This window comes from Pezoporus flaviventris, unplaced genomic scaffold, assembly GCF_033815535.1.
Source record: "Pezoporus flaviventris isolate CSIRO_AGI_PZ_B2104156 unplaced genomic scaffold, CSIRO_AGI_Pfla_v1 ptg000063l, whole genome shotgun sequence".
Lineage (NCBI taxonomy): Eukaryota > Metazoa > Chordata > Aves > Psittaciformes > Psittacidae > Pezoporus > Pezoporus flaviventris.
The window spans coordinates 2,006,467-2,030,702 of record NW_026892611.1 but is presented as its reverse complement, the minus strand read 5'-3'; the positions used below and the strand labels follow the sequence as shown (position 1 = coordinate 2,030,702).

The following is a 24,236-nucleotide window of genomic DNA, read 5'->3' as shown; positions in this document are numbered from 1 at the left end:
TCCCCCATCCTGTCCCTTGGGAATGCCCATAATTAGGAGGAAAGATACAGGGAGACCTCCACGTTCCAGCCCTTGCTTGTGCTATCAGGATGCCTGTCAACACGTTCCTGCTGCCAAGGGCGGCTGCAGACAAGCGATGAGCTGATGGATGTGATGGGGTGAACCCAGGGGGTCGGAGGGAAAGTTACAGGCCTGGAAGCTTTAAAAGGCACAAGAAGAAAGAGAAATCAAAGCTGAACGCTGCAGCTCTGCCTCTGCTGCAACCCTGAGCCCTGAAATCACCCAGGAGCGCTTTGAATCCCTGCAGAGAGGGCTCCGAGCATCTGATTCCGGATTGAAGCCGCAGCACAGTGAGCACCAGCAGCATTAACCCAGCACGCAGTGGAAGCACAGGGCCCTGCCTTCCTTCCTGGGCATCGTAGGGAGGCTTAAAAACCTCATCACACCCCAAAACTACTCCTAAACACAGCCTCTCATTTAACAAACATGGATGCAGAGGTGTGGGGCTGCCACCTATAACCACAGCAGCCTTACACCGACGCTCTTCCCTGCTGGGAGCACCAATCCCATCCCAATGCAAGGCTCCTTCTGTGTTCTCAACCACTGCAGGGAGGTTTCAGTCCCTGTGAATGGTTGGGGTGGGTGAGTGAGAGCCCAGTGGAGTTAATTCCATCCATAGAGAGCTTACATACCAGGCTTAGAAGTCAGGTCCTACATCCATCACAGCAGGCATCTTGACTTGGGATGCTCTGTATCAGCACTGCACAAAGCTATGACAGCCCCAGAAAGTAACCACTGAGCCTGCCCACTGCCACTGGACACACAGCACTTCCCACCCCATCCATCCATGCACATTAAATGATCCCTAAATGCAGATCCCACAAACCAATCCAGAGACTCCAAAGGGATTTCTGGCTCAAGTGATGGCTCTGGCTCTGCTCAGGGGGCTCTTCCCTCTTGTGGCTTTGGTAGCAGATAAATCCATCACGTTGCTTTGCCTTTATGTCAGCATCAAAAACGCACACACACATTTGGCATGGAGCAGATCCCGGTCTTTCCACATGGGATGGATTAGTGAGTCACCCTCTGAGAGCCCAAGAAGTTAAACTGAACTCCTCTAACACCTCCTTGGCCTCGTCTCACAGGGTTCAAACAGACCCACACACACACTTCCATTTGCCAGAAGGAAAAGCAACCCCTGCTAACCCTCTCCATGGAGAGGGCCGGGTGATGAGGTGATGGATGGTCAGTTCAGAGGATGGTTTCCCATTTCTAGGAATGGGCTCCCCCCCAGCCATGCCAAAGGTTTCAGCCTCATTACAACAGCAGGAACCCCACAGGCTTGGGGCTGGAAGGGCCCTATTGCAGGGAAATGAGCAGGGGGATGCCCCATCCCTATGGAAAGGGCAGTGGGGGGGGATGTTTCCCAAGATCTCTTGGCAGCGAGGTACCATCTGGTTTTGCAATCAGTGGTGTGTGTATGGGCAAAGCTGTGCCACGTGAAGCGAGGGTGGAAGCAGCAGCGTTTGGCAATGATGGTTCATCACTAAGACACCTCAGAGGGGACAGATCACACTGGAGAAACCTCTCCTAAGCACACTGTGCTTCCAACATGAACATCTCAGTCTCCCCTCTGGCAGGTTAAAGCCATTCCCCTTGGCCTGCCCCTACATCCCTTGTCCCAAGCCCCTCTCCAGGTTTCCTGCAGCCCCTTCAGGCACTGGAGCTGCTCTCAGGTCTCCCCTTCAGGAGCCTTCTCTTGTCCAGGCTGACCCAGCCCAGCTCTCCCAGCCTGGCTCCAGAGCAGAGCTGCTCCAGCCCTCGCAGCATCTCTGTGGCCTCCTCTGACCAAGCCCACGGGAACACCTGAACTAAGAACCCACTCAGGAACATCAAGGGAAAGGGCTGGAAAACTGCTGCTGTTCCAACAACTTTTCATCCCTTCCTAAATGAATTCCCCCCCCCAATTTTAAGGGGTCCACAACATGACAAGGAAACACGAGGCAAGGATGGAACCAGCCCATCCTTGCCCTATGGATTCAGGAGGCGCAGACCCCAAACCAGCTCCCAGTGGTCCAAGACCGGGCTCTTGTCGCCACCTACCGGTACTTCCTGGGGTAGCAGCCCCGCTCCCAGCCTTCGTCCCCTTCCCGGCAGGCAGCCCCCCCTTCCCCATCCGGCAGTTTTCACCTTGCCCCAGTGCTATACATTATTTTCTATGATCAAGGAAGAATTTCCTTGGAATTCTCCCTTTTCCAGCTGTTTGCTCCATCTCTGAGCCTTAACGAACACAACCAGGGCTTCAGGAGGGTGAAGATCAATGAGGGGGGCACTTTCAGCCACCTGCATTGCTCCAAGCCCTGCAGCAAGCCCCTAAACCACTGACCACCATTTCCTAACGCCCTCTGAGGTCTCTCTGAAGCCCAGCTTTGCCCCACAACACCAAAGGAACACCAATGCAGCCACCCCACCACCACCATCCCTGCAAGGGACTGGGACTCACCAGGGCAGGAGGAGTCCGGTAGCTCCAGTGCAGCCTGTTCACCTCCAAGGGGTTACTCCATTGCACCCAAGCCATCCATTCACTGCTGGAAACCCCTCTCCACGGTCGCCTGGGGGGACAAGTAACCCCACTAACCAGCAGGGATTGCCATATGATAACTGCCCTGCTCACCCAAAGCCTCTCACTGCAGAGGTGAGGAGCACTCAGGGGTGATTGGTATCTGCTGTGCTTGGCAATCTCATACCCTGCTCCAGCTGTGCAGGACCAGGACTCCAACACACCTGCCTCTAATTTAGGCCTTCTAGAAGATGCCAATTGCGTTCATTACAGGGCTCTGGGGTGAAATGGGCACAAGGACATAAAGGGTTTTAAAAGGACATAATGGGTTTAACCGTGTTTTTCAGGCTCTCACCTTCCCCGAGCTGCTCCTGGGCTCTCATCCCTTCCTTACAGAGGAAACAACTTCATGGTGTAATTCATACCAAGACCTCAGAGAGGATATTGCTGTAAGACCTCCTCTTGATAGACGACAGAGGCCATTAACAGAAGGGATCTTTTCAAAGAACAGATGATAATGTCATGTATTGTGAAATGATTTACTCCCAGACACTAATAAGGTCCATGAAAAAGCTGGTCTATGGCTTGTTCTACTCTTTTTGCAGCTAGAGATTGTACCTTACATTGCTAGGACATGTAGTTACAGGCCAAGGGGAATGGCTTGAACCTGCCAGAGGGGAGACTGAGATGAGCTCTTAGGCAGAAGCTCTTCCCTGTGAGGGTGCTGAGGCGCTGGCACAGGGTGCCCAGAGAAGCTGTGGCTGCCCCATCCCTGGCAGTGTTCAAGGCCAGGTTGGACACAGGGGCTTGGAGCAAGCTGCTCTAGCGGAAGGGGTCCCTGCCCGTGGCAGGGGCTGGAGCTGGAGGAGCTTTAAGGTCCCTTCAACCCAAACCATCCCATGATCCTATTTGTTTCATCAAGGTGCAAGAGTCACGTTGCAAGGAGCTAACAATAAAGAGAGCACAAGGAAATCTCTGCTCAGGTCCCAGCCGTTTCTTGAACACCCTGTAAAGGAACACCTTCAGAAGGTAAATAGGGAATACAGGTTCTGCTGGGTGGCCTGGCAGGTTAGGACACAGCCTCCTCCTCCTCCCAGCAGCACGGTCAATCGGATGCATTTTATAGCCAGAGGATAAATGACTTCCATCAGTAAAAGTCACAGCTCTTGGAGCTGGAAAAGCCCTTTGTAAAGGAGAAACAGACCTACAAACACAAAGGCAGCTCAAGTCACCCCAAAAGGAACCTTGATCTCCTGAGAGCCTTGCACCTTGCTGCTCAGCATGGCTGCTATTTGTTTAGTGGAGCCTGGGGTTACCAGACTCCTCAAGGTCAGCTCCCAGGGCTGGTGAAAGCAAACAGGAAGGATACCCAGTTAATGGATACCTCAGAGCAGCCTTTGTGTGGGCAGCTCCCTATGAACATATGAGCATGTTTGTTTGAAAGGGTATTAGAAGAAAAAGGCTCAATTTGCTCACAGAAAGGTGCTGCTGTGAGGAGGGGGATGCTGCTCCTCCTCTGCAGCAACGCTTCCATGCAACCCAAAGTGTTTTGCACACAGCACTGATTAGAGTAGCCATGGATGATGGCAGATGCTGCTGCTCCTCCTGACCTGCAGCAGGCTGCTCCCGGTGGCTGTAATGTGACTGCAAACACCCCCCACGTGGGTTTCTTCCAGAGGAGCAAGCTTGACATCACTTTTCATTGCCCTCACTTCAGTTTGTTAGCAAACACCAGCGTTATGAGCAAACAGCCTGATGACTGGGTTATCAAAGGAATTCCCCACCCATCCAACCTGCCAGCACCTGGGATTAGCAGCAAAACAGCCTTTTCTCCCCCTTCATTGTACCAGCTGTGCAAGACACCCAGTGGTAAGCTGCTCATACTATCCTGAGCCTTGGAAGGACCTGATTTAAAAGCATTAAATTCCAGCAAGACTTTCCCCTATGTAAAAGGGTTGGGAAACACCAAAGTGAATTCAACCACATGCTGATTTGCCAAGGACTTCTTTCCCAGTGGGAACTCACTCCTCGAAGTTTACTCAAGTGTAACTACGCAGCAAGAGCTCTGGAAACAGGATTTGCTTCAAGGAAGTTCTATAAGTCACTGAACAAAGCTGTGCACTCGCCAAATAGCGGCTGCTCGAGTTACGAAAGAGGTTCTTTAACAAACAAGTGGGTACGTGTCCCACTGCGTTTCTCTTCCTCTTTGCTGGCTAAAGGACAGGATTCAGTGGGGGCCGATGACTGCTGTGTTAAGCGGAGTAGGGACAGCCTCACTCCAAGCTCAGACCATGCTAACACAGGACATCAATGCTGGTTCAGGGCAGACACTTCCCAAGCAGGTTTCCTACAGCCAAACCAAGGGGATGCATAAGAAATGGTCAATTAAAATCACTTTCTTCTACTCATTCTCAGAGTCCCTCTCCCCAGTAAAACTTACAAACCAAATCTGCTTTTAAACAAAGCTCTCGTTTGCCACCACACGGGAGTAGGCATCATTTGGATGCTTTGAACTCTTTGTTTTGCAGAGGGAAGATAGTCTGGCTGCCTTAACATTAGTCACATACACAAAACCCAGCTTTTAACCAGCTTCCAAGAGCAAAGCAAGGTATGTTCCTACCCTCTCCAGCACTGAAAACACGCAGGTGCAGCTTACTCCAGCTGCACAGTGACTGGAGCTAGAACTTAATCACAGAACCATAGAATCACAGAATAGTTAGGGTTGGAAAGGACCTTAAGATCACCCAGTTCCAACCCCCCTGCCATGGGCAGGGACTCCTCACACTAAACCATCTCACCCAAGGCCTCGTCCAACCTGGTCTTGAACACTGCCAGGGATGGAGCATTCACAACCTCCCTGGGCAACCCATTCCAGTGCCTCACCACCCTTTATCTTCAACAGCCACCCAGAGAACTCCTCCAACCATCTCCAGTCACCTCCAGGCACTCTGAAGCACCCAACATCTGGTCTTGGCTCAGCTGAGTAAGTTACACAGTGCTTGTAGTGAGTCATCATGAAGGAGCAGCCACAGGAGAGATGGCTCTAGGTCACAAAGTCTGCTTTGTGGATGGGCACCTACATCATAATATATAGAAGAAAAACCAAGTGTACACAAGGTGCAAATTGTAGCAAACAAAGGGCTTGACATTCCCATCTGTTGCTGACTTTCACAACTAATTTCCTCCAATGGTCCACCTACCACCCCCTCCACAGCAACTGGGCAGTAGAACCAAAAGACGAGAGGATAAAGTCGGTTGTTTTTATTCTGCAAAGCAATATGCACATCTTACAAACACAAAATTAATCTAGGCGAGAAATGGCATTTCCAAATCAGCGATTAACCATCATGCAACAAGACAAGTGAAATGTAAGAACAAAACCAAAACAGCCATCTTAACCCTACGGTCACCTGCAGAGGGTTGAAAACCAAGGCTCAGATTTTCTATGTAATGCCAAAGGAAAATGCAAAAGGAAATGGCAGCTTTCTAAGAACAAGAAAACACGTACAAATAGAATCAAAACTGATTCAAGTCATAGTTCAAAAGAAAAGAAAACAAAACAAAAAAAGGAAAGATCAATATGATCTGAACTTTAATATTAAGTTTTTACTCTTCTGTTTGGCTGCATTCAACTTTTGTATGTTGCGCCTAGGAACAACCCAGTATCCCTGAGTATTGCAGCATTTCAGCCTGATGGACACCCTCTCTGCTGCAACACAGGGGTGCAAAGGTGTAAACTAAGGGCAAAAAACACAACTCTAATGTCTTCCCTTCTGTATTTGTGAGTTATTTCTGGGTATTTCAGTGTAGTGGGTGATAAGTTACAAAGCAGGTTCCTTTAGTTACCCAACAGCAAAAACCAGATTTAAAAAGCCCAATACATCTGCTTTGCCCAACAGACCAAATTCCAGTTTGGACAGTTGGAGTTTGGTTTTAAACTGGCTGAAACAGAAAGGACTTGGCTCTGCTGTTTTAAAGGAGTTCTGTTGGGTGTTTTCTACCTGCACCATCACCCCAATCCATTTCCTATTCCTGCCTTTGGTCCCCAGATCAAGCCACCCTCATAAGCAACTCTCCAAGTCAGAAGGCTGGGGGTGTGTGCTAAGGAACAGCTCAGACAGTTTCCAAGAGAAGCCATCTACCTGGTTTGACTTCATGGGCTCATTTCAGTGAAGCAGTGTGAGCCCACAGCAGCATCAGGAGAAAACTGGAAGCTTCATTTTATCCCTAGACTTCAAACTAGGCCATCTCTAAAGCTTTGCCTTAACGTCCCTGGAGGAAAACACACATTAGTTAATACCACTGAAGTAACTGGAATTCTGTAAAGGAAACGTGTTCTGAAGAAGGTGTGACTATTTTGCTTCAAACGCTCTGAAAACTGGTGAAGTGACTGAAGTCCCATACATACAGACCAGCAGGATACCATTAAATAGTGACTACAGGGTGTAAACCAAGAATCTTATGCCAGCATAACTGAGACTGTGAGATATTTGACTTAGGTTTCTTCTTTTGTGTAGTTTAAAGCAATAGGAAGAGGGAAAAAAAAAGACCCTGTGTATGTATGCAAACCTGCAGTTATACCACCTGACAAGAAAGCTGAAAGACAAGATGAAAGGTCAGTTAAGGCAACCAGTGGGATTGTAAAAGCAGTGGTGGAAAAGTCTGCAGGAAAAGCTTAAGGAAGTTGCTCAATAAGAAGCCAGAATGAAACAGCAAAAGCCAGAACAGGAAGAGGAGAAATGCATGGAATAAAAGAGCTAACTCAAGAATGGACACAGAGAACAGTATGTGTTTTACAGTGTGGTTTCTGTGACCTTAATCACAACAGCCCTGGTCTTCTCCTTGTCCTTCTCCCCTGAGTGGACAGCAATACATGGAAATGGGACAAAGCTAATAAAAGTGTCATTTTCAGCTCTCCTTCAGAGATGGCTGGAGAGTCCTGAAGTGAAGCCTTGTAACAGACTATGGGATTTCTTAGTCTTCCATTATTTGCACTTGCCCAAGGCTGTGCAGAGCCCCATCAGCCTGTTCAAACAATGCACCTTTTTATTAGCTTTCCCTCTTCTAGGAAGAAAACCAAGAGGTTACAGAAAGCTGCTCTGCAGCAGAGACACCCAATCCTGGTGGTGAGGGCTGCGGATGGGAGCTCAAGTGGAAAGCTTTCAGGTAGTCTCGATGCTGACCGGTTCTCTGGCATTCAGCAAGCCAAAGGAAACAAAAAGAATGACAAAGATCAAGAACAAACTAATCAGACTTCATACTTGCCAGTAAGAAACATTTTAAAATGGGACTTCACTTCCTTTTTACTATGAATAAAAGCACAAGTTTGTCCTAAATACAGCACTATTAAAATGTGAATATGTACTTCTTTGTTTCCAAAAGAAAAAAAGTATCTAAAACCTTGATATCGTTTCTTGCAAGCAAGGAGCAAACGGAAGAAAGTATTAGGCCACACAAACACACATTTAATTCATGTAGTAGATTGGTGGCACTGGAAATGCAGTATTCTATCAAAGGTGCATACTTGTTTCGAACACACTGTACATATCATTGGGCAAAAAAAACCAACAAAGATCTGTTGGTCTGTTTGAGACACTTGCAAAGGCATCTTAACCTGCCCAGATGCAGCTAGACAAAAATATCTTGCTCTGACTATATGTAGCCATATCACTAAAGATATCTACACAAACATTCGGCTATGTCCACAGGTAAAGACTGAACGGTTCCGGCCGCACTGCAATGCGGAACAAGTGCATCATCCCACCTATTCTGAATATACCTTTATAAATATGTACAAATCAATTACAGGCACTTGAAATGTCTTTGGTTGGAATAAACCAACATTGCAAGATAATGTATTCACAGAGTGTTAAGACCCAGTCCGGGTTCAGCAGGCAATGATTTCGGTTCTCAGTCATTCTCAGTCAAAGGAGAGGATGGATTATGCTTCTGACAAAGCAACCTAAACAAAAGGGAAAGAAAACATCTCATTAAACTCAGATTCTTAATCCTGTGACAGTGATAGTACTTATCTCCATGCAGCTGGCATATCTGTCCTTGCCTTTCCAAAGAACCTTGAAAAGTCACACTTGGAAAGGAGATCAAAGCGAGTCTGAAGGTGTTTTGTACTTTGCATGATCAATTAAACAAAGCCCTAAAACCTAAGAAAGAAACTAAAAACAAAACCAAACCCCCCGGCTTATACTACAAAATATCATTATGATCAAAAGGTGCCAACACATCCACGATTTAATATATTCATATTTAATCCATCAAGCAAAGTGCAGGTCTCCAGCACAGTACTGAATAAGGGCTGTTCCAACGGCTTTGCCATTGTTTTAACTGAATTCTGATTAACAACTGTTAGAATCAGGTATCATGTTTTATTCAGTTTTCAATCTGCTGTGATAAGAAATGAAACTACTCCATACCATCTAGTCAATACTTCATTTAAAACAGTGCAAGTAACACAGAGGAGTTGCATTACAGCACTTACTGAACTGCAATAATCCACTTTTGTAGGAGAGGAATTGAACTCAGAGGATCTACACAGCACACATACGTATTTTGTGGCACCCATCTGTAGTGTCCACAACGAAACGCCCATGTCTCTTTGAAAGGGAATTAAATCTACGTCTCCAGAGATAAGAGAAACCAGGCTGTACTATGTAAAAAAGGAGGTTTCCCATGTTTCCTTATCTGAGTCAATATTTTGTCATTACACAGACTCACCTTCTCAGAGCAGAATTCTGTATTGCTTTGCCTCAGTTTGCTTGGTCTGCCTTTAATAACTGCATAGCAGAACATGGTAATCACCATCACAAAAAGAAAGTAACTGGTATGCATGAGATGCAGGTTTATTAGAGAGCGATCGTCCTGCACAGAGAAGTAAAACCACTTACTGACAATGCATCAACAGCTGGCATTTTATATTAAAGCAGTAATTATCAGAGCAACAAAGAAATTACTTCATGAATCAACTTTCTCCCCTTGATGCAGCTGGCAGAGTAATGGAAGCAACTCCTAATCGCGGCACAAAGAGCCAAAACGTTCCTTATGCTCAACATTCATAGTAGAGATCTCTTCCCATATACTGGAAGTGTCTTTTGCCAAATGATTTCAAAACACAGATGTTAGCTGATAAAAGCTGATGCACATGGAGGTTACGAGAAGACCATCACACCCTCCAGGTGTAAAGCACATCTAACTCTGTCCCAGCCCTCACACTACAGGATAAACCAGCCTCGAGTGTGACTGGTTTAGGACATGAACAGAACCATATGCAGCTAAACCAGAGCTAAGCATTTATACAACATGACACAGAAAACCACCCCAGCACTTACATCTGGAACTATAACCGTCAGTTTGGGGTTTAAAGCGTGATACACTTTCCCGATTGCTCCTTTGTAACACCAGAAAGGGTTATAATCTTGTGCATATTTTGTATTAGAGTCTCTTGCTGTGGTGAAGATCTTGTACCAGAGCGTGGCATTGCTGTATGTCTCAGGAACACAATGTGGTGGCTGACTGCATTAAAACCAGAAAGAGTTAGCACTCTAATTGCCATTCTCCATGTTCAGCAAGAATAATGTTTAGAACTCGGTCAAGCAGCACAAAACATGGGTTTAGTTTGGACTTCTCAAAACAAGAACAAACCCCAAAGCTTAACCAAAAAAGTGTCTAAAAACCATATGGTTCCTGTACTAAGATCAGAATTTAACTGCATGTTGTTTCAGTAAGTCAACCTCCCACAGCTGAAGTGGAACAACACCGGGTTTCATAAGGCTTCCCGAACTCATCTGGTGGCTTTCCAGGTTGTATTGAATAGTGGCAGTGAGTCTAGAGAAGACAAAGGGAAACTATTCTGATGAAAGGTCTGTACCTGCTGGGGTATGTGGCTTTGCTACCATTTGGCTTACGTTGATCTCTCAGCAGGGAACAGTTAAAAACCCTTAGTGTCCAGCCTTAGCTCTCACACAAGTTGGTGAAACCAAACTATAGGGCATCTTCCTCAAATAGTCACAGATTCTTTTGTTCCCAGTGACATTTAAATCACCTTTTGAAAGGCAGGGACTACAGCTCAAAACATCCACAGAGAAATCCAGTGTTGCCAAAAGAGAGCAAGAGTCTCAAGGTTTCTACTGCGGGGAGGAGGGCACGTACATCATTTCCAGTCAATGCTAAAGCTCATGAGGAAGTAACAACCTCAGAGAAACAGCTCAGGAATTAATCACCCAGTAATGAGCCTATGAAAGAGCGTTTAAAATGCACTTACACTGTGACAGGAAACACATTGCTGGCTGCTGTCACAGTCATGCAGGTGGTGAACACAACCTGCTCGCAGTGGCCGTGAAGAACGCAGTCATCGGAATTCCAGGCAGCCGGCAGGGTGAACGTAATATTTATCTCCTCATGGGATTCTCTGCCTTTGAGAAAGAGAGAAGGAAAGCTGGGTTTCATTCACAAAAGTATCTGAGCAACGATCACTAGGATAAGGACAACACGCAAATGACTAAGGCAGCAACCATCACCCTGAATCTGTGCCTCTGAAGTCATCCAGGATCTTTGCTATCAACAAAGAGAGCAAAAAGGAAGTTAAAAACCACACCAAGCTACAAAAATCCCCGCTGTTGGTCTTTGTAACCTCTCCTGCCTCAGAAGAAATGGGGTCATTGAGCTCCTCGCAGCAATGAAAACCTCACTGTTTCTAAGTGAATTCATGCATGGTTGGAGAACTGTATTAGAAAGTAAATCACAGATCTGCAGCCTTCCTCCTCCCAAAGACTTTGTTCCACACTTGCTTTTGCTGATGCTTACTTTTCAAATTGGAGATATTCCTGTAGACAGAAAGGTGCAGATTAAACAATGTACATGAACTCCTTGTGGATATATCCACACTGAAAATAAATCCAGGCTACCAGAAATGGAACTTGCATTTGATAGCTCTTAAAGCAGCAGCAAAATATCAGCAACAAAATAGAGTAACACAGATTTACAGCTATGGCAAATGTCTCTTCACAGGTCTCTGAGGCTCAACACACCTTCAGGCAGGAATATAAAATGCAACCCTGGTAAAAGCTAAAACTCAATGAGGTTCTATTACTGATTTCTACTGATTTCCTACAGTCTCCTGTCAAAACTTGCTTGTGGGCAGCCACACAGCAGATCGATCTCTTCACATCAAAGAAACAGTAACCATCTTATTTGTTGCTGTTTGTAATATGAAAGCTTATTCATGTATGCATTTTAAACTCTATTTTGTTAGACAACATAGTACTTGATCTCGAATGTATGCACATTAATACCTTTAAAATGTGAGTTAAGGACTTGCAGATGTATCACGATACAACTGAAGATAGTCACTGCAGAAGCTTTTGCTGCTTGGATTTTTGTTGGCTTAAAAATTACCTTCCATTGTCAATAAGTTAATCATTTAAAGCTGCAAAGGCTAATCTCAGCATACCTGCAGGTTCTTTTCCATTCTGAATGCAGGGAAAAGTGTTTCTAGCAAACAAGTGAAGGGCTCTATAGAGGAATATACTCACAATGAATCTGGAAACATATATACGTTCTAAGCAAAGATTGATCTCACAATACCAAGCTGGTGAATTTTTACAGGATTATATAGTTAGCATGCCAATGCATAAAGGTCAAGTCTCACATACCTGAGAGTCCAATTTGGTGTCCAAAAATGGTGGAACTTAGATGTGTGACATTGCGAGAATACCCGCCGAACGGCCTGAGTGGGTCCAGTGTCAACGTGATGGTAACAGAGATGTTTATTGGACCAGAGTCCTCAAGAGTCTGTGGAGACTGTGTGGAAGATCTCGCCTGGCCACTAGTCACAGTACTCTCTGGAGTTGTGGTATCATTGATGAGATGCTTTAAGGTTTCATTCTCAGATATACAGAAGTCCAAATCATTAAATCTCAGGAGGAAGGTATTCCAGTCCTTAAGACAAACATGAAGATTTCAACCAGATCAGCACGTTAACTGTTGGCTCACCCTTCTCTAGAGCAGTGCAGATCTTGCTGCTACCATCCCATCTGCGCTTCCAAGCCATTGAACAGAATTACACGGCTCACAAAGCAGCACAAACACCACCATCGCAATCTCAACAAGCTGTTTACAGGAGTCAGAGGCATTCAATCCCAGCCACTGCCTGACCGCTGCTCAGTGCAGCAGCAGAACGTCCTTTAAACTACAACAGGAAGGTGCTGACTCGGTCTGTTCTCTCCACACTCAGGCTATGAGCAGTTTCTAGCAAGGTTTCCCTCATTAGGGAACAGTACTATTAGATAATACTTGATGCCCCATCCCTTGCAGCGTTCAAGGCCAGGTTGGACAGGGTTTGAGCAACCTGCTCTAGTGGAAGGTGTTCCTGCTCATGGCAGGGGTTGGAACTGGATGAGCTTTAAGGTCCCTTCCCAACCTAAACCATTCCATGATAAGGAAGTTTCACAAACAAACTAGCTGACATGACAGAGTAAGAAATGCTTCTAGCTGTAGTAAAGATCCATGTCAGATGGTTCTGCTTTGTCCTTGAAATAAAAGACTATTCAAATATTCATATCAATAACCTCTTTCCTTAAGGAATTAGAGGCAAGTATAAATGAAGGCAATCTCCCATTACACTCTGCACGCTCCCACGTTATTGTGGGGTGAAAATCCCACCTCATTCGCTTTGGGCATGTTGTTCAACTCAGTATTCCCACTGTTTAGCTCAGGAAAACTTGCTGTACCTACCTCAGTCATTTCTGGTGACTTGATCTCCTTGATCTTGAAGAAGTAGCCCAGTGTCAGAAAAGCTATTGCCATAGCACTTACACTGATCATAAAGACCACAAGCGGAGGTCGACTGCTGATGTAAACCTTCAGGTTCTCCAACAAGTTTATGTAGAACATTATTCTGATTGCTCACCTGAAAGCAAAGAACATTACAGCAGAGTGACTGGGCTGTGTGTGGGACGGGGTAGGGGTTGGTACATGTAAGAGGGAAGTCTGGCACTGAACCATGGGCTCATATACTAAAACGAGATTCAATTTCATGACTCTGTATTGTTCACTGAACACAGTGAGCCTTAAAGAAAGCCCAAATCAAAACATGCTCCACATCACCTCCTCAGCACCTGAAACTGCCAACTCAGAATAGACTTGAAGACAACTTCTAGCACAGCCAAATATTAAGCAATAAACCCAGCTCTTTCCTTTCCCCCCACACAAAAGCAGGATATGCACTGCTACACCTTAATTCCAGTAATATTTGAATTTATCAAGTTACAGCGTGGATGGAGTTGCAATGCAACCCAGAAATCAAACTTTCTGTGTCCTTGTATACACTTTCAAAACTGAGGTTGAAGCCTTAGAGCTCCTTCTTCACCCTGTCCCTAGTCCCAGATGTGTCTACCTTCAAACTGGGAGCAGAGAAGCAGCTCAACATTTTAGGCTTCTGCACCAGAACCCTGTGGTCAGAATCAGCTAAAAACTGCATTGGAATGCAGGCTGGAAACCTTCTTTATGAGATTCCTGCAGGATATAGAACATTAAATGTTATACTTTGCCTGATTCCCCTTCGGAATGCTCACTTGCAGAGCAGAAACACTCAACCTCAGTTTGCTTCATCAGCTTCCCCACCGCCACTCACTCACAAGTCCAGTGTTAAAGGGCAGCCTTGAGGCATCTACTTCAGGAGCTTCACATGGAAGGAACCTCAAGCAAAGCTCTTCTCTTTGTCTTACCTAAAAATCCTGGTTGAAAAGGCTTTTAAACCCCAATTAAACTAGAAAAGGGAGACCTTAGAGCAGTGCTGCTTAAACCCAAATCCATAGGAAAAGGCAAACTTCAGGACTAGCATCTAAAGAGTTCAGCACTTCAACGGTTAATGTTTGAGCACTCACACAGATCTGATAACATTTAATTAAGTCAAGGACACTGCTCCCTGCAGGTCTGGGTGATTCTCATTTACTAGAAGCACACGTCACTTACAGCCCAGATGTAGCCTGGCTGAGGAGGGGTAAGAGGATGAGAGGGGCAGGTTTGGGAAAGAGGGCAAGGGAGAGAGTGATCTTTGATCTAGTGATTTAAAAGAAAGCAAGGGAAGGGAAAAGGCCAAGCTTTCAGACAAAGCCTTTTTCAGATCCTACAATGATCACAACTTTGTGTCTATCCAAGATTTTACTGGCAGAAATGCTTCCATTGTTCCTAACAGAAGGAATATTGTCAAAACCTGCAAAACTGCCCAAAGAGGAGAAAATTCAACTCCCTGAGAAGGGAGCCAAGGTCCTGCGGCAATAACCCAGCACTGAGCTGCGCTTGCTGACTTTCCCCCTCTTGTCCCCACACACCTACTTGCTCTCCTTGGTGAAATGTGCTGAACCAGTGCTCTCTCCAGAGCACAAGATCACCTCCTGGGTGTACTGTATTGCACCATCAACTGTCTTTCATCCGCTCTGCAAAGACCAGGGAAGCCAGCAACTTTTCCTCAGCAAGAATGGGTGCTAACCATCTCTTTACACAAACACACTGTGTCTGTGTCATGGTTTAAGACCAGCTGGTAACTCAGAACTGTGCAGCCACTCGCTCCCCTCCTTTCTTCCCCCCCTGCTCCCAGAGGGATGAGGAGAATCGAATATAACTCCCATAGATTGAGATAAGAACAGTCCAGCAATTAAGGTACAATACAAAACCACTACTGCTACCATCAATAGTAATAACGATAAAGGAAATAACAAGGGAAAATAATACAATTGCTCACCACCCGCCGACCAATACCCAGCCCAACCTGAGCAGCGATCTTGGCCTCCCAGGTAACTCCCCCCAGTTTCTATACTGGGCATGACGTGCTGTGGTGTGGAATACCCCTTGGGTTAGTTTGGGTCAGGTGTCCTGTCTCTGCTTCTTCCTGGCTTCCCCTCCTCCCTGGCAGAGCATGAGACTGAAAAGTCCTTGATCAGAGTAAACATTACTGAGCAGCAACTAAAACCATCGGTGTTATCAGTGCTGTTCCCAGGCTGAAAGTCAAAAGCAGAGCACTGCACCAGCTACTAAGGAGGAGAAAAATGACTGCTACTGCTGAACCCAGGACAGACTGAGAGTGAAACGCACAGTGCAGAGGAAGGATGGAGAAGGAGGGAAGCAAAGGTGATATAAATACATGCCTTACCTTAACTTCTATCTCTGTCCAAGACCAGCTGCGCTACGGCCAAACAGGCCAGGGAAAGGTAAAAGGCGGCAGGAGAGGGAAAGGGAACACTGGTGCTGGTTAGCATCATGCCGAGTACAACCCGTGCTTCTGCTTCCTATCTTGTCACTGGCAGCTAATTCCTTAAATGAGCCCTAGTTAAAAACGCCAAACACTCCATCTAGAAGCATTGGAGACACATGTTGAGATGGAAAAAGATCAAAAGATAAACCAAAAGCAGAGTTGTGTTCAGTGCTCCCTTCTGGATTTCCTTTGGAAAATAACAACACAGATGCAGGCTTTATTACAGCATTTAATCAAAGCTGAATGTCACCCGCAGCATATACAGCACTGTGATTCCTTTTTAAAGGGGCTTCCAACAGCTCCATTAGCATGCTTGTTTACCACAGGGGCTAAAATCAGCTGTAAAACTGGATGTGCTGAAAAGCGTACCTATAAAAATATTTGGGTTAATATCTTTATGTAAGAGATCACCAGCTTTTAAGTGCTGCTTGCTTAATAGGCTCCCATAACTCACAGGCTTTGAAAGCAATTAGGAAATGCTATAAGCTGCAATTTCCGAAGTGTAATGTGCCTTTTGAGCATTTGTGAGAGAAAAGGGAACAACTGTGGATTTCAGTGCTAGAGCTGATGTGAAAATAGCAGTAAGACATGGCTGGTGCAAAGCAGGACCAAGAGGAACGTTTCCACCCTGCTGCCTGCTGAACTCCTGTTTTTTTCATGGAATAACGTGCTTAAATAACACTAATTATCAAAGAACATGTGAATCAGATCAGTGCATGGAAATGAAAATGTGCATTCCCACTAGATTTAAGGGTTTGGTTAATGCTCCTCTCACTTCAACTCCTCCTTTCTATTAGGAGCTGTTAGCAACCCCCTCTACTGAACTCTGGTGACATCCCCTCTGCAGGCCTGCATCTAGGTCTGGGGCAACAGCACAAGAAGGATGGGGAGCTGTTGGAGTGAGTCCAGAGGAGGCCATGGAGCTGCTGCGAGGGCTGGAGAGCTGGGCTGGGTCAGCCTGGAGAAGGCTCCTGAAGGGGAGACCTTAGAGCAGCTCCAGTGCCTAAAGAGGCTGCAAGAAACCTGAAGAGGGGCTTTGGACAAGTGCCTGTAGGGACAGGCCAAGGGGAATGGCTTTAACCTGGCGGGGAGGAGACTGAGATGAGCTCTTAGGCAGAAGCTCTTCCCTGTGAGGGTGCTGAGGCGCTGGCACAGGGTGCCCAGAGAAGCTGTGGCTGCCCCATCCCTGGCAGTGCTCAAGGCCAGGTTGGACACAGGGGCTTGGAGCAAGCTGCTCTAGTGGAAGGTGACCCTGCCCGTGGCAGGGGTTGGAGCTGGATGAGCTTTAAGGTCCCTTCAACCCAAACCAGGCTGGGATTCTAGGAAATGCTGTTCTTCTCCCAGCTCTAGCTGTAACTAACAACTTCCCCTGGATAAATGAATACCTAATGAATATCATCTAAATTTTCATTTCTTTTTCACCCCGTTTAAAAAACAACAAAAGGACCTGACTCTATCGGCAGGTCAGAAAGCGAGATCAGGTTTCACTTTTTTAGCTAGATAAATAATGTAGGAAGCAGCTCTAATAACCGCTGCGGCCTTTCTGCACTCCGGCTCAGCCTTTTCATACTGGTGCAATAAAAATCTTCACAGTCAGCCTAACAAGGAGCTCAAGCACAACAGGAAGAATGAAAACTGCCAGCCTGGAACATCGGCTTCCAACTCCAAAGTAATTGCTTGGTATTGAGGTGTGTTCATCAAGACCAAATGCCGCGGTCAGGCAGAGTAAGAGCTGATGGTACTCACCAGGAAGCACTCAACAAGCACCAGGGAGGTATCATGCTCTTAAATCAGGCCCTACAAGCTACGGAAATGGTGTTATACAGTTAAAAAGATACAAATGGGGAAGGATGGAAAGGCACAACAGTTCATATGTCAGAGTTCCAGGCAAACACAGAATGGGGGAGCCTAAAAAGTCACTTATAGGAAGACTCCCTAAAGTGTAGAGTAAAACAGCCCAAGACCGTGCACAGCAACCTTAAAGAAGTAACATTTTCAATCCCTGCTCATTTCTATATGAAAGCACAGAGAAAAGGTAACTTCTGAAACAGACCTATGAGGTTTCCAACAAATAAGGAAAATCAGGCAGTCTATTGCAAAGACCGAAAAATCAACGCAGTCAATCATAGCAGAAGTATTAAATTCCCATTTCAGGGCTCAACAGCACAGGAACTAATTCCTAACATCAATTTAAAAGATGTCTGCTGTCCTAAAACAAGTATTAAAAGTAAAACTGCAGTTGCCAAAAGGAAAAGAACCTCAAACCCTGGAGTTCAAAGAGGTCAAAGCAAACGTCTGGCAATCTTTATGTGTATCTTGCTGTAACGACAACTACCATCTTTCCACTAGAAAGCTTAGAACAATGTAATTTCCTTACAAATATTTCCCTTTCTTGTCATGGATGCAACATCTAGAGGGGTTTAAATAGCAATAAATACTGAAACATCTTAAGGAATGAAACCGCAGGTGGAAGAGAAGGATGGGAGGCCGGCACTAACCCATCCCAACAGCATTCCATTAAGACCTCACATGTTTTCTAAGCCTGACCATCCTATTGCCCATAATGATGTTTAATCTTAACTGTGCAGCTCAGTTCGTTTGTAAATCAATTCTGTCTTCAAAGATACCCCATTACCAGCAGCACAACAGGGGTTAGGAAATTGGTCAGATCAGGGTTAACTATTTGGTATGAAAATAACATGCCAGGTAAACACTCATAAACACAACTGAACCAAAGGATGATTTTCTTAGCAAGCCATCCAGAAATAACATGCAAACAAAGCCACAGTGTCGATCTCAGACTAAAGTGCCTCTCATTTAACAACAGTAAACAGCAGCGGGTACCAAAAATATCTCCAATTTGGTTTTCTTCTCTTCAAATGAACCTGATGTCTAACACCTAAACCACTAAAATAGTACAGCAAAACTGAACACAGTTGTGCTAGCTGTGAAGCTGGGATGGGTACAGGGACCAGCACTCTTCAACATCTTTGTCAGTGACACGGACAGTGGGATTAGTGCACCCTCAGCCTCAGTTTGCTGATGACACCGAGTTGTACGGTGCAGTCGACATGCTGGAGGGATGGGATCCAGAAGGACCTGGACAGGCTGGAGAGGTGGGACTATGCAAACCTTATAATGTTCAACAAGGCCAAGTGCAAGGTCCTACGCCTGGGTCAGGGCAATCCCAAGCACAAATAGAGGCTGGGCAGAGACTGGATGGAGCAGCCATGAGAAGAAGGACTTGGGGGTGTGGAGTGATGAGAAGCTCCCCATGACCCAGCAGTGTGTGCTTGGAGCCCAATAACCACTCATGTCCTGGGCTGCATCCCCAGAGCAGGACCAGCAGGTCAAAGGAGGGCATTTATATTCAAGTGTTCATATTCACTTTTGTATACAAGAGCTCTGGCTTGGGCATTTTTAAATCCTTCCATCTTCTGCAAACTAAACCAATGACTTCCAACATGACTTATCATCATCTAATGTGGATTACAGCAAAAGATACAATATTAGATGCCAGGACTTTAAAGTTGCATTAAAAATTGCTCTTCTGGTTACTGCTGCTTAGCAGGAGAGCCTGGGAGAGGAAGGCAAAAGTATTTGTGTTTGTAAGATCCATCAAGGTTCTATAGGAAATTAAATCCTGCATTTACCATACTGACAACAGCCAAACCAGCGCAGTTCACAGACTTGACTCAAGAAGTATTAAAAGCCTCAGGAACAGTTTAATAATCGGAAACTGGTTTAGTGGCCAAGTGAAGGAGGTTAATCGTTGACTTCATTAAACTACCCATTGAGGAATGTGGTACCGAATCCAGCAAGGTACAGAAAAATGCCAGGAAAAGGCTCTTCAGACTAATGGAAAGTGTTGCTGGAATGAGAACTGTGAGGAGACAGAGATGCAGACAGACACACAGCTTGAATCACAAGCAGAAAATGACTGACAAGCGGAGGAAATGGCAGCTTCAGTGGGAACAGCAAAATAAGAGCTCTGGATGCAGACAGAAGGTAACATTGGCTGTGTAAGAGAAGCAGGAAAACAGCCAGAGGCTGTGAAGGAGAAAATACCAAGAGCAGCAAAACCGACTGAAATGAGAGACTTGGGCAATAGCTGAAATATGAAATATTACCCTCTCTGAACACTCGAACCCCTGTTAAAAGAAACAGGACTTTCATTTCCTTAGCCCAAACTCACCTAAGTAAGTACAGTCTGCATTTCCCAGATGGATAATTAACAAAACCTCATGTGCCAGGACAGACGCAAGCTTTCTTCCAAAGTAAAACCCAGGAGTGCCGAGTTTGGAATCAGCTTTAGTCACAGGTCAGAATGGTCTCCTCAAAGAAACTAAACTCCCAACACTGCCTTGCTTTTGGCAAGGGGACATTTGGGAAAAGCAGCAACATTCTGACACCAATAACTTCGGTGAATGCTTAGTTTAAAGCTCATTTGATAAATCAGCTTCATGTCTATGGAATGGTATTTAACAAAGACAATAAAGCTGACCACAGCTCAGAGCTGCAGGAGCTGTCAGGGAGTGTTTAAGGAGGAAGCTGCACTCCCCAGCACGCTGTCCCGAGGTGATGGACGTGCCAGCCTCCTGGCTCTCACCGGATGCATCCGGCTCACACAAAGGACACCGAGGTCTGTTTGTTGGTGCCCTCAGATGTTCCTCTCTCCTGACAAGAGCACTTTGTGTTATCAGGCGGCATTTCAAGCTCTTGTCTTTCAAGTGGGGCAGAAGAATGACGTTCCACTGGCCTGAGCCACTCCTCAGACCACAGGAGGTAACAAAGCTACTAAGGTCTTAACCCCCTTCGATTAAATCTAGGGTTGAAGATCAGCCTCGGAGGCACAATTCAATGTTATCTCGGCTCCCTCTGCCTAAGTTATCCCCTCTCCTGCAGACCTGCTGGCCAGAAGCTGGGCGTCAGTTTATTCCCAGAGACCAAAGGAAAAGCAGGTGGATGGAAGCGGCAGCAGCTCACAAGATGAACTTGGAGCCATTTTGTATGTCCAGCTTGGATGCAAAAGGATTAGTGCACATGTCCTATAACTCAAACATATATAGAAGTGCATTAATGATTTACCACAACAGGCCTTAATCCCTGTGAGGGTGCTGAGGCGCTGGCACAGGGTGCCCAGAGAAGCTGTGGCTGCCCCATCCCTGGCAGTGCTCAAGGCCAGGTTGGACACAGGGGCTTGGAGCAAGCTGCTCTAGTGGAAGGTGTCCCTGACAGTGACAGGGGTTGGAACCGGATGAGCTTTAAGGTCCCAAACCAGTCTGGGATCCTGTGTTATCCTTTTAACCCCACAACTTTCCAGAAGGTGGATGAGGATGTGCCATGGATCCTCTGTGAACTCCTATCTAGACTCAACGCCTGTCTAACAGTGCAAATTAACCCCTGTAATTACACCACGCAAACAAACTTCCCCGGAGAAGACAAGCCCTTAAAAAGCAAACGAAAGGAAAGTGGAAGCACCAAAACTGCTTTGGAGCTCTGAGCTGCCCCGTTCTGCTGGCGTTTCCTTGTGCCCCTACCTGCGCTTGCCATACCCGGTTCGCAGGTACCATTCGGCTTCAGCAGCCATGTTCTAGGCATGATGCACCAGAAATTCCACTATTGGAAACATCAATTTCAGGCATTCAGACGAGTTAAATCAAAAGAGTAAAAGCCACAAAACACGGATGCGAAGGGAAAAGCAAAGAACCAAGGAAGGAATCGCTGTTCAGAAAGGAAACACGTTTGGCGCTACCGGAATCACTCTTCCGCGCTGCTCCCCCCCGGTACGAGGCCGCACGCACCCCGACAGCCTTATTTAAACGAAATATGAAGTAAATAACGAAGCTAAACTGACGCTGAACCGCATGGGCCGAGCCCGCCCGCCCGCCACACCGCACCCGGTGCCCCGTACCCCGGCCAGCACGGCCGAGGAGGAGGAGGAAGAGGAACCCGACCCACCCGGCCCCGCCAGCCCCCAGAGCCACCCCGGTCCGTGCCTTACCGGAGCCGCAGCGGGGTTGGCGGCCGCGGTCCGGTCCGGTCTCCGGTCCCGGCAGCGCTCAGCGGGGCTGCGGCACGGGCGGACTCTGCACCATCGCCCTGCCCTGCCGGGCGCTGCGGGGAGGCCGCTGCCGCCGCCGCTCCCGGACACCCGCCTCCTCCTCCGCCCGCTGCTTCCGGGGGCGGGGGGGGGGGGGGGGGTAACGGGGACGCGGCCGCCACCTCTCACCCCGCGCGGATGGCGGCGCGGAAGGGACAAAACTGCTGCGAGGGAGGAGCCGGCGGCGGGCGCGGAACAGCCCCGAGCGGGTACCAGTGATACCGGGAGATAAAGGGTTAACACTGTGCCTGCTTGCTTAAGCAGTCGCTGCGCTTGGTGAAGCACAACCGTAGGAGGCAAAGTTGCTAGAACGGTGAAGCAGAACTGTAGGAGATAAGATTCATAGCTCAACATTTAGGACGTTCTTGGTTAAAGAGGATCCATAGAAGGAAAAGGAACAAAAGATAGCCAGAGTAACAAAACTTACAAACTTGACAAGTTTCTGCTTTAAGATACATAAAACCGGCTTGTACCGAACCTGAGGTTTGGAGAGGAGCCGAAACCCTGTTGAGTCTGCAAGAGGGTACTCACGGTGATGAAGAGGAACTACAGGCCTTCATCCTCATGACCCCCTAACGACCACCACCAGGAGGCACTGTGCGGGCGCACCAATGGGACAAATGCCAGAAAACTAATTATAATACTAGATGGGAATATTATTACTATATTATATATTATTATATGCAATATAAATTAATTGAGTGGCAAAGGAGGGGTGCGCATGCTTTTGGAGAAGCAATCCCCGTGCGCCTCAGCGCTGAAGAAAAGCATGCCTACTTTACAACTCTAACGAGTTGTGGAGTCTATCCGCTTATCACCAAGGGCTGGGGACAGGCTCGAAAGGGGAGCTTGGGGGCTGCGAGATGCCCAGCACCCGCTCCTGCATCCCTTAGGGTCACCTCCTCCCTCCATTCCCCCTTCTCTCCACTAAAAACTATCCAAAACTTTGGGGGTTTACCTTAAAAAACAGATGGAATTTGTTAGGGGAGGTGTGAGGCATGTGGTTAACGGTGGTGGTGGTGGAATGCTAGCAGCAGAGACAGTGGCTATGTGACATACTCCAATGAAAGGCAATGAAATTCCCAGCCCACCAGCATCCCCAGTTGTAGCCATTTACTCCACTGTTACCACTAGAGCAAGGGCAGCTGCAATTCAGAGCCAAGGTCCCCTCTCTGCAACCCACAGCAGTTCAACACACTGGAAGAAAAGCATCCCTAAGCATTTGCAATAGTGGCGGTACCTTGGAAGCAGTAGTTACATGAAGGTAGAAAGGTGAGGAATGGGTTTGTCTTCAAAGAGAGCCACTAACTTCCTCAGTTAGTGCTTGGAAGGCAGAAGCAGCATTCCCAACGCACATGTGGCAAGCCTCAAGACACTTAAACAACAAATCATACACCAAAGCCCTTGTACAGTTTAATGAACCAGTCCTCCTTTAAAATATATGTACTACAGCAAAATGAAAAAGGAGTTCACATGCAAAGTAGCTTACAATGTAAGTTCTGATTCCTAGCAATGAGCTGCACAAGCTTTCAGTAATACTGAACTAGTAGTGGGCTGTTGAAAACAAGTGATTTTTGATGCCGTGGCTGTCACCAAAGCGCAGCAGCTGCTGTGAATTCCAATTCACTAAGGCAGCATTTCACTTAAACTCTCTGGGTTACAAGTAACTTGTCCATAGATACTATTCCATAACATTTTACATCACTAGTGGCTCTTGCTGTATCTCGCCCTGAATTGCCTCTGGGACTAGAGCATCAAGAGCAGCAGTGCCTGGTCCCAAGCGGTATGGGGGCTGCCATTCTGAATGGTTAACCCTGGAATGGCACTCTGCAGTTACTACTAGAGCAACTGAACTACTTTTATGCAAGACAACATCCCCGTTTTACCTACAGGCAGGTCATTTGTCTAATAAAATACTGACAGTGAGTTACTCCAACACTAACCTGTGAAAGCTGCTCCGAGTGTTGCTACTACCCAGGATTTACCATGGGTTTGGAGCAAACTACTCCTGCCTGCTGGCTAACTTTTAGATAGGGTATGGAAATCCATCTTACCTGCCTTACGGAGGAGTTGTTTGCTGAAAACACTCCCACTGTAGTGGCTTGATAACAAAGATGACATTTGAATAAGAGATACTTTAGTTACAAATGCACCAGCAAGTCGTTCTTAAGTACTTAATCACTACAATGAACTTTCTGCAAAGAAAAAGACCTTGTTACCTACACTTGCACTTGAATGGCTGAGAACTGTGCCTCCCAAAACGGAGGGAATGCTGAAGCAGCCACAATTATATTCACATTAATCATTAA

At 46.5% G+C, this 24,236-nt stretch overlaps 2 protein-coding genes across 3 annotated transcripts in view; both read right to left on the bottom strand.

Annotated features, from left to right (window-relative positions):
- The window catches only part of LRRC75A (leucine rich repeat containing 75A), a 71,304-nt gene extending 68,644 nt beyond the window's left edge, over positions 1-2,660 (bottom strand). The window contains exon 1 of the mRNA XM_061470044.1: positions 2,504-2,660. Coding sequence (XP_061326028.1) covers positions 2,504-2,578 — 75 coding nt within the window. The 5' untranslated portion in view covers positions 2,579-2,660. The remainder of the gene's footprint in view (positions 1-2,503) is intronic.
- Positions 2,661-7,856: 5,196 nt separating this feature from the next.
- On the bottom strand, positions 7,857-24,148 carry TMEM248 (transmembrane protein 248). Of its 2 annotated transcripts, none has more exons than XM_061470046.1 (7): positions 23,982-24,148; positions 13,307-13,481; positions 12,226-12,511; positions 10,836-10,986; positions 9,904-10,087; positions 9,293-9,436; positions 7,857-8,522 (listed from the first exon to the last, which is right to left on the bottom strand). In XM_061470046.1, exons 2-7 carry the CDS (start codon positions 13,463-13,465, stop codon positions 8,502-8,504), a joined length of 945 nt encoding a protein of 314 aa, XP_061326030.1. In that variant the 5' UTR covers positions 13,466-13,481; positions 23,982-24,148; the 3' UTR covers positions 7,857-8,501. The 2 variants fall into 2 exon arrangements, with proteins under 2 accessions (XP_061326030.1, XP_061326029.1); XM_061470045.1 differs by lacking the exon at positions 23,982-24,148 and adding an exon at positions 21,829-22,004.
- Between the last annotated feature and the right edge of the window lie 88 nt (positions 24,149-24,236).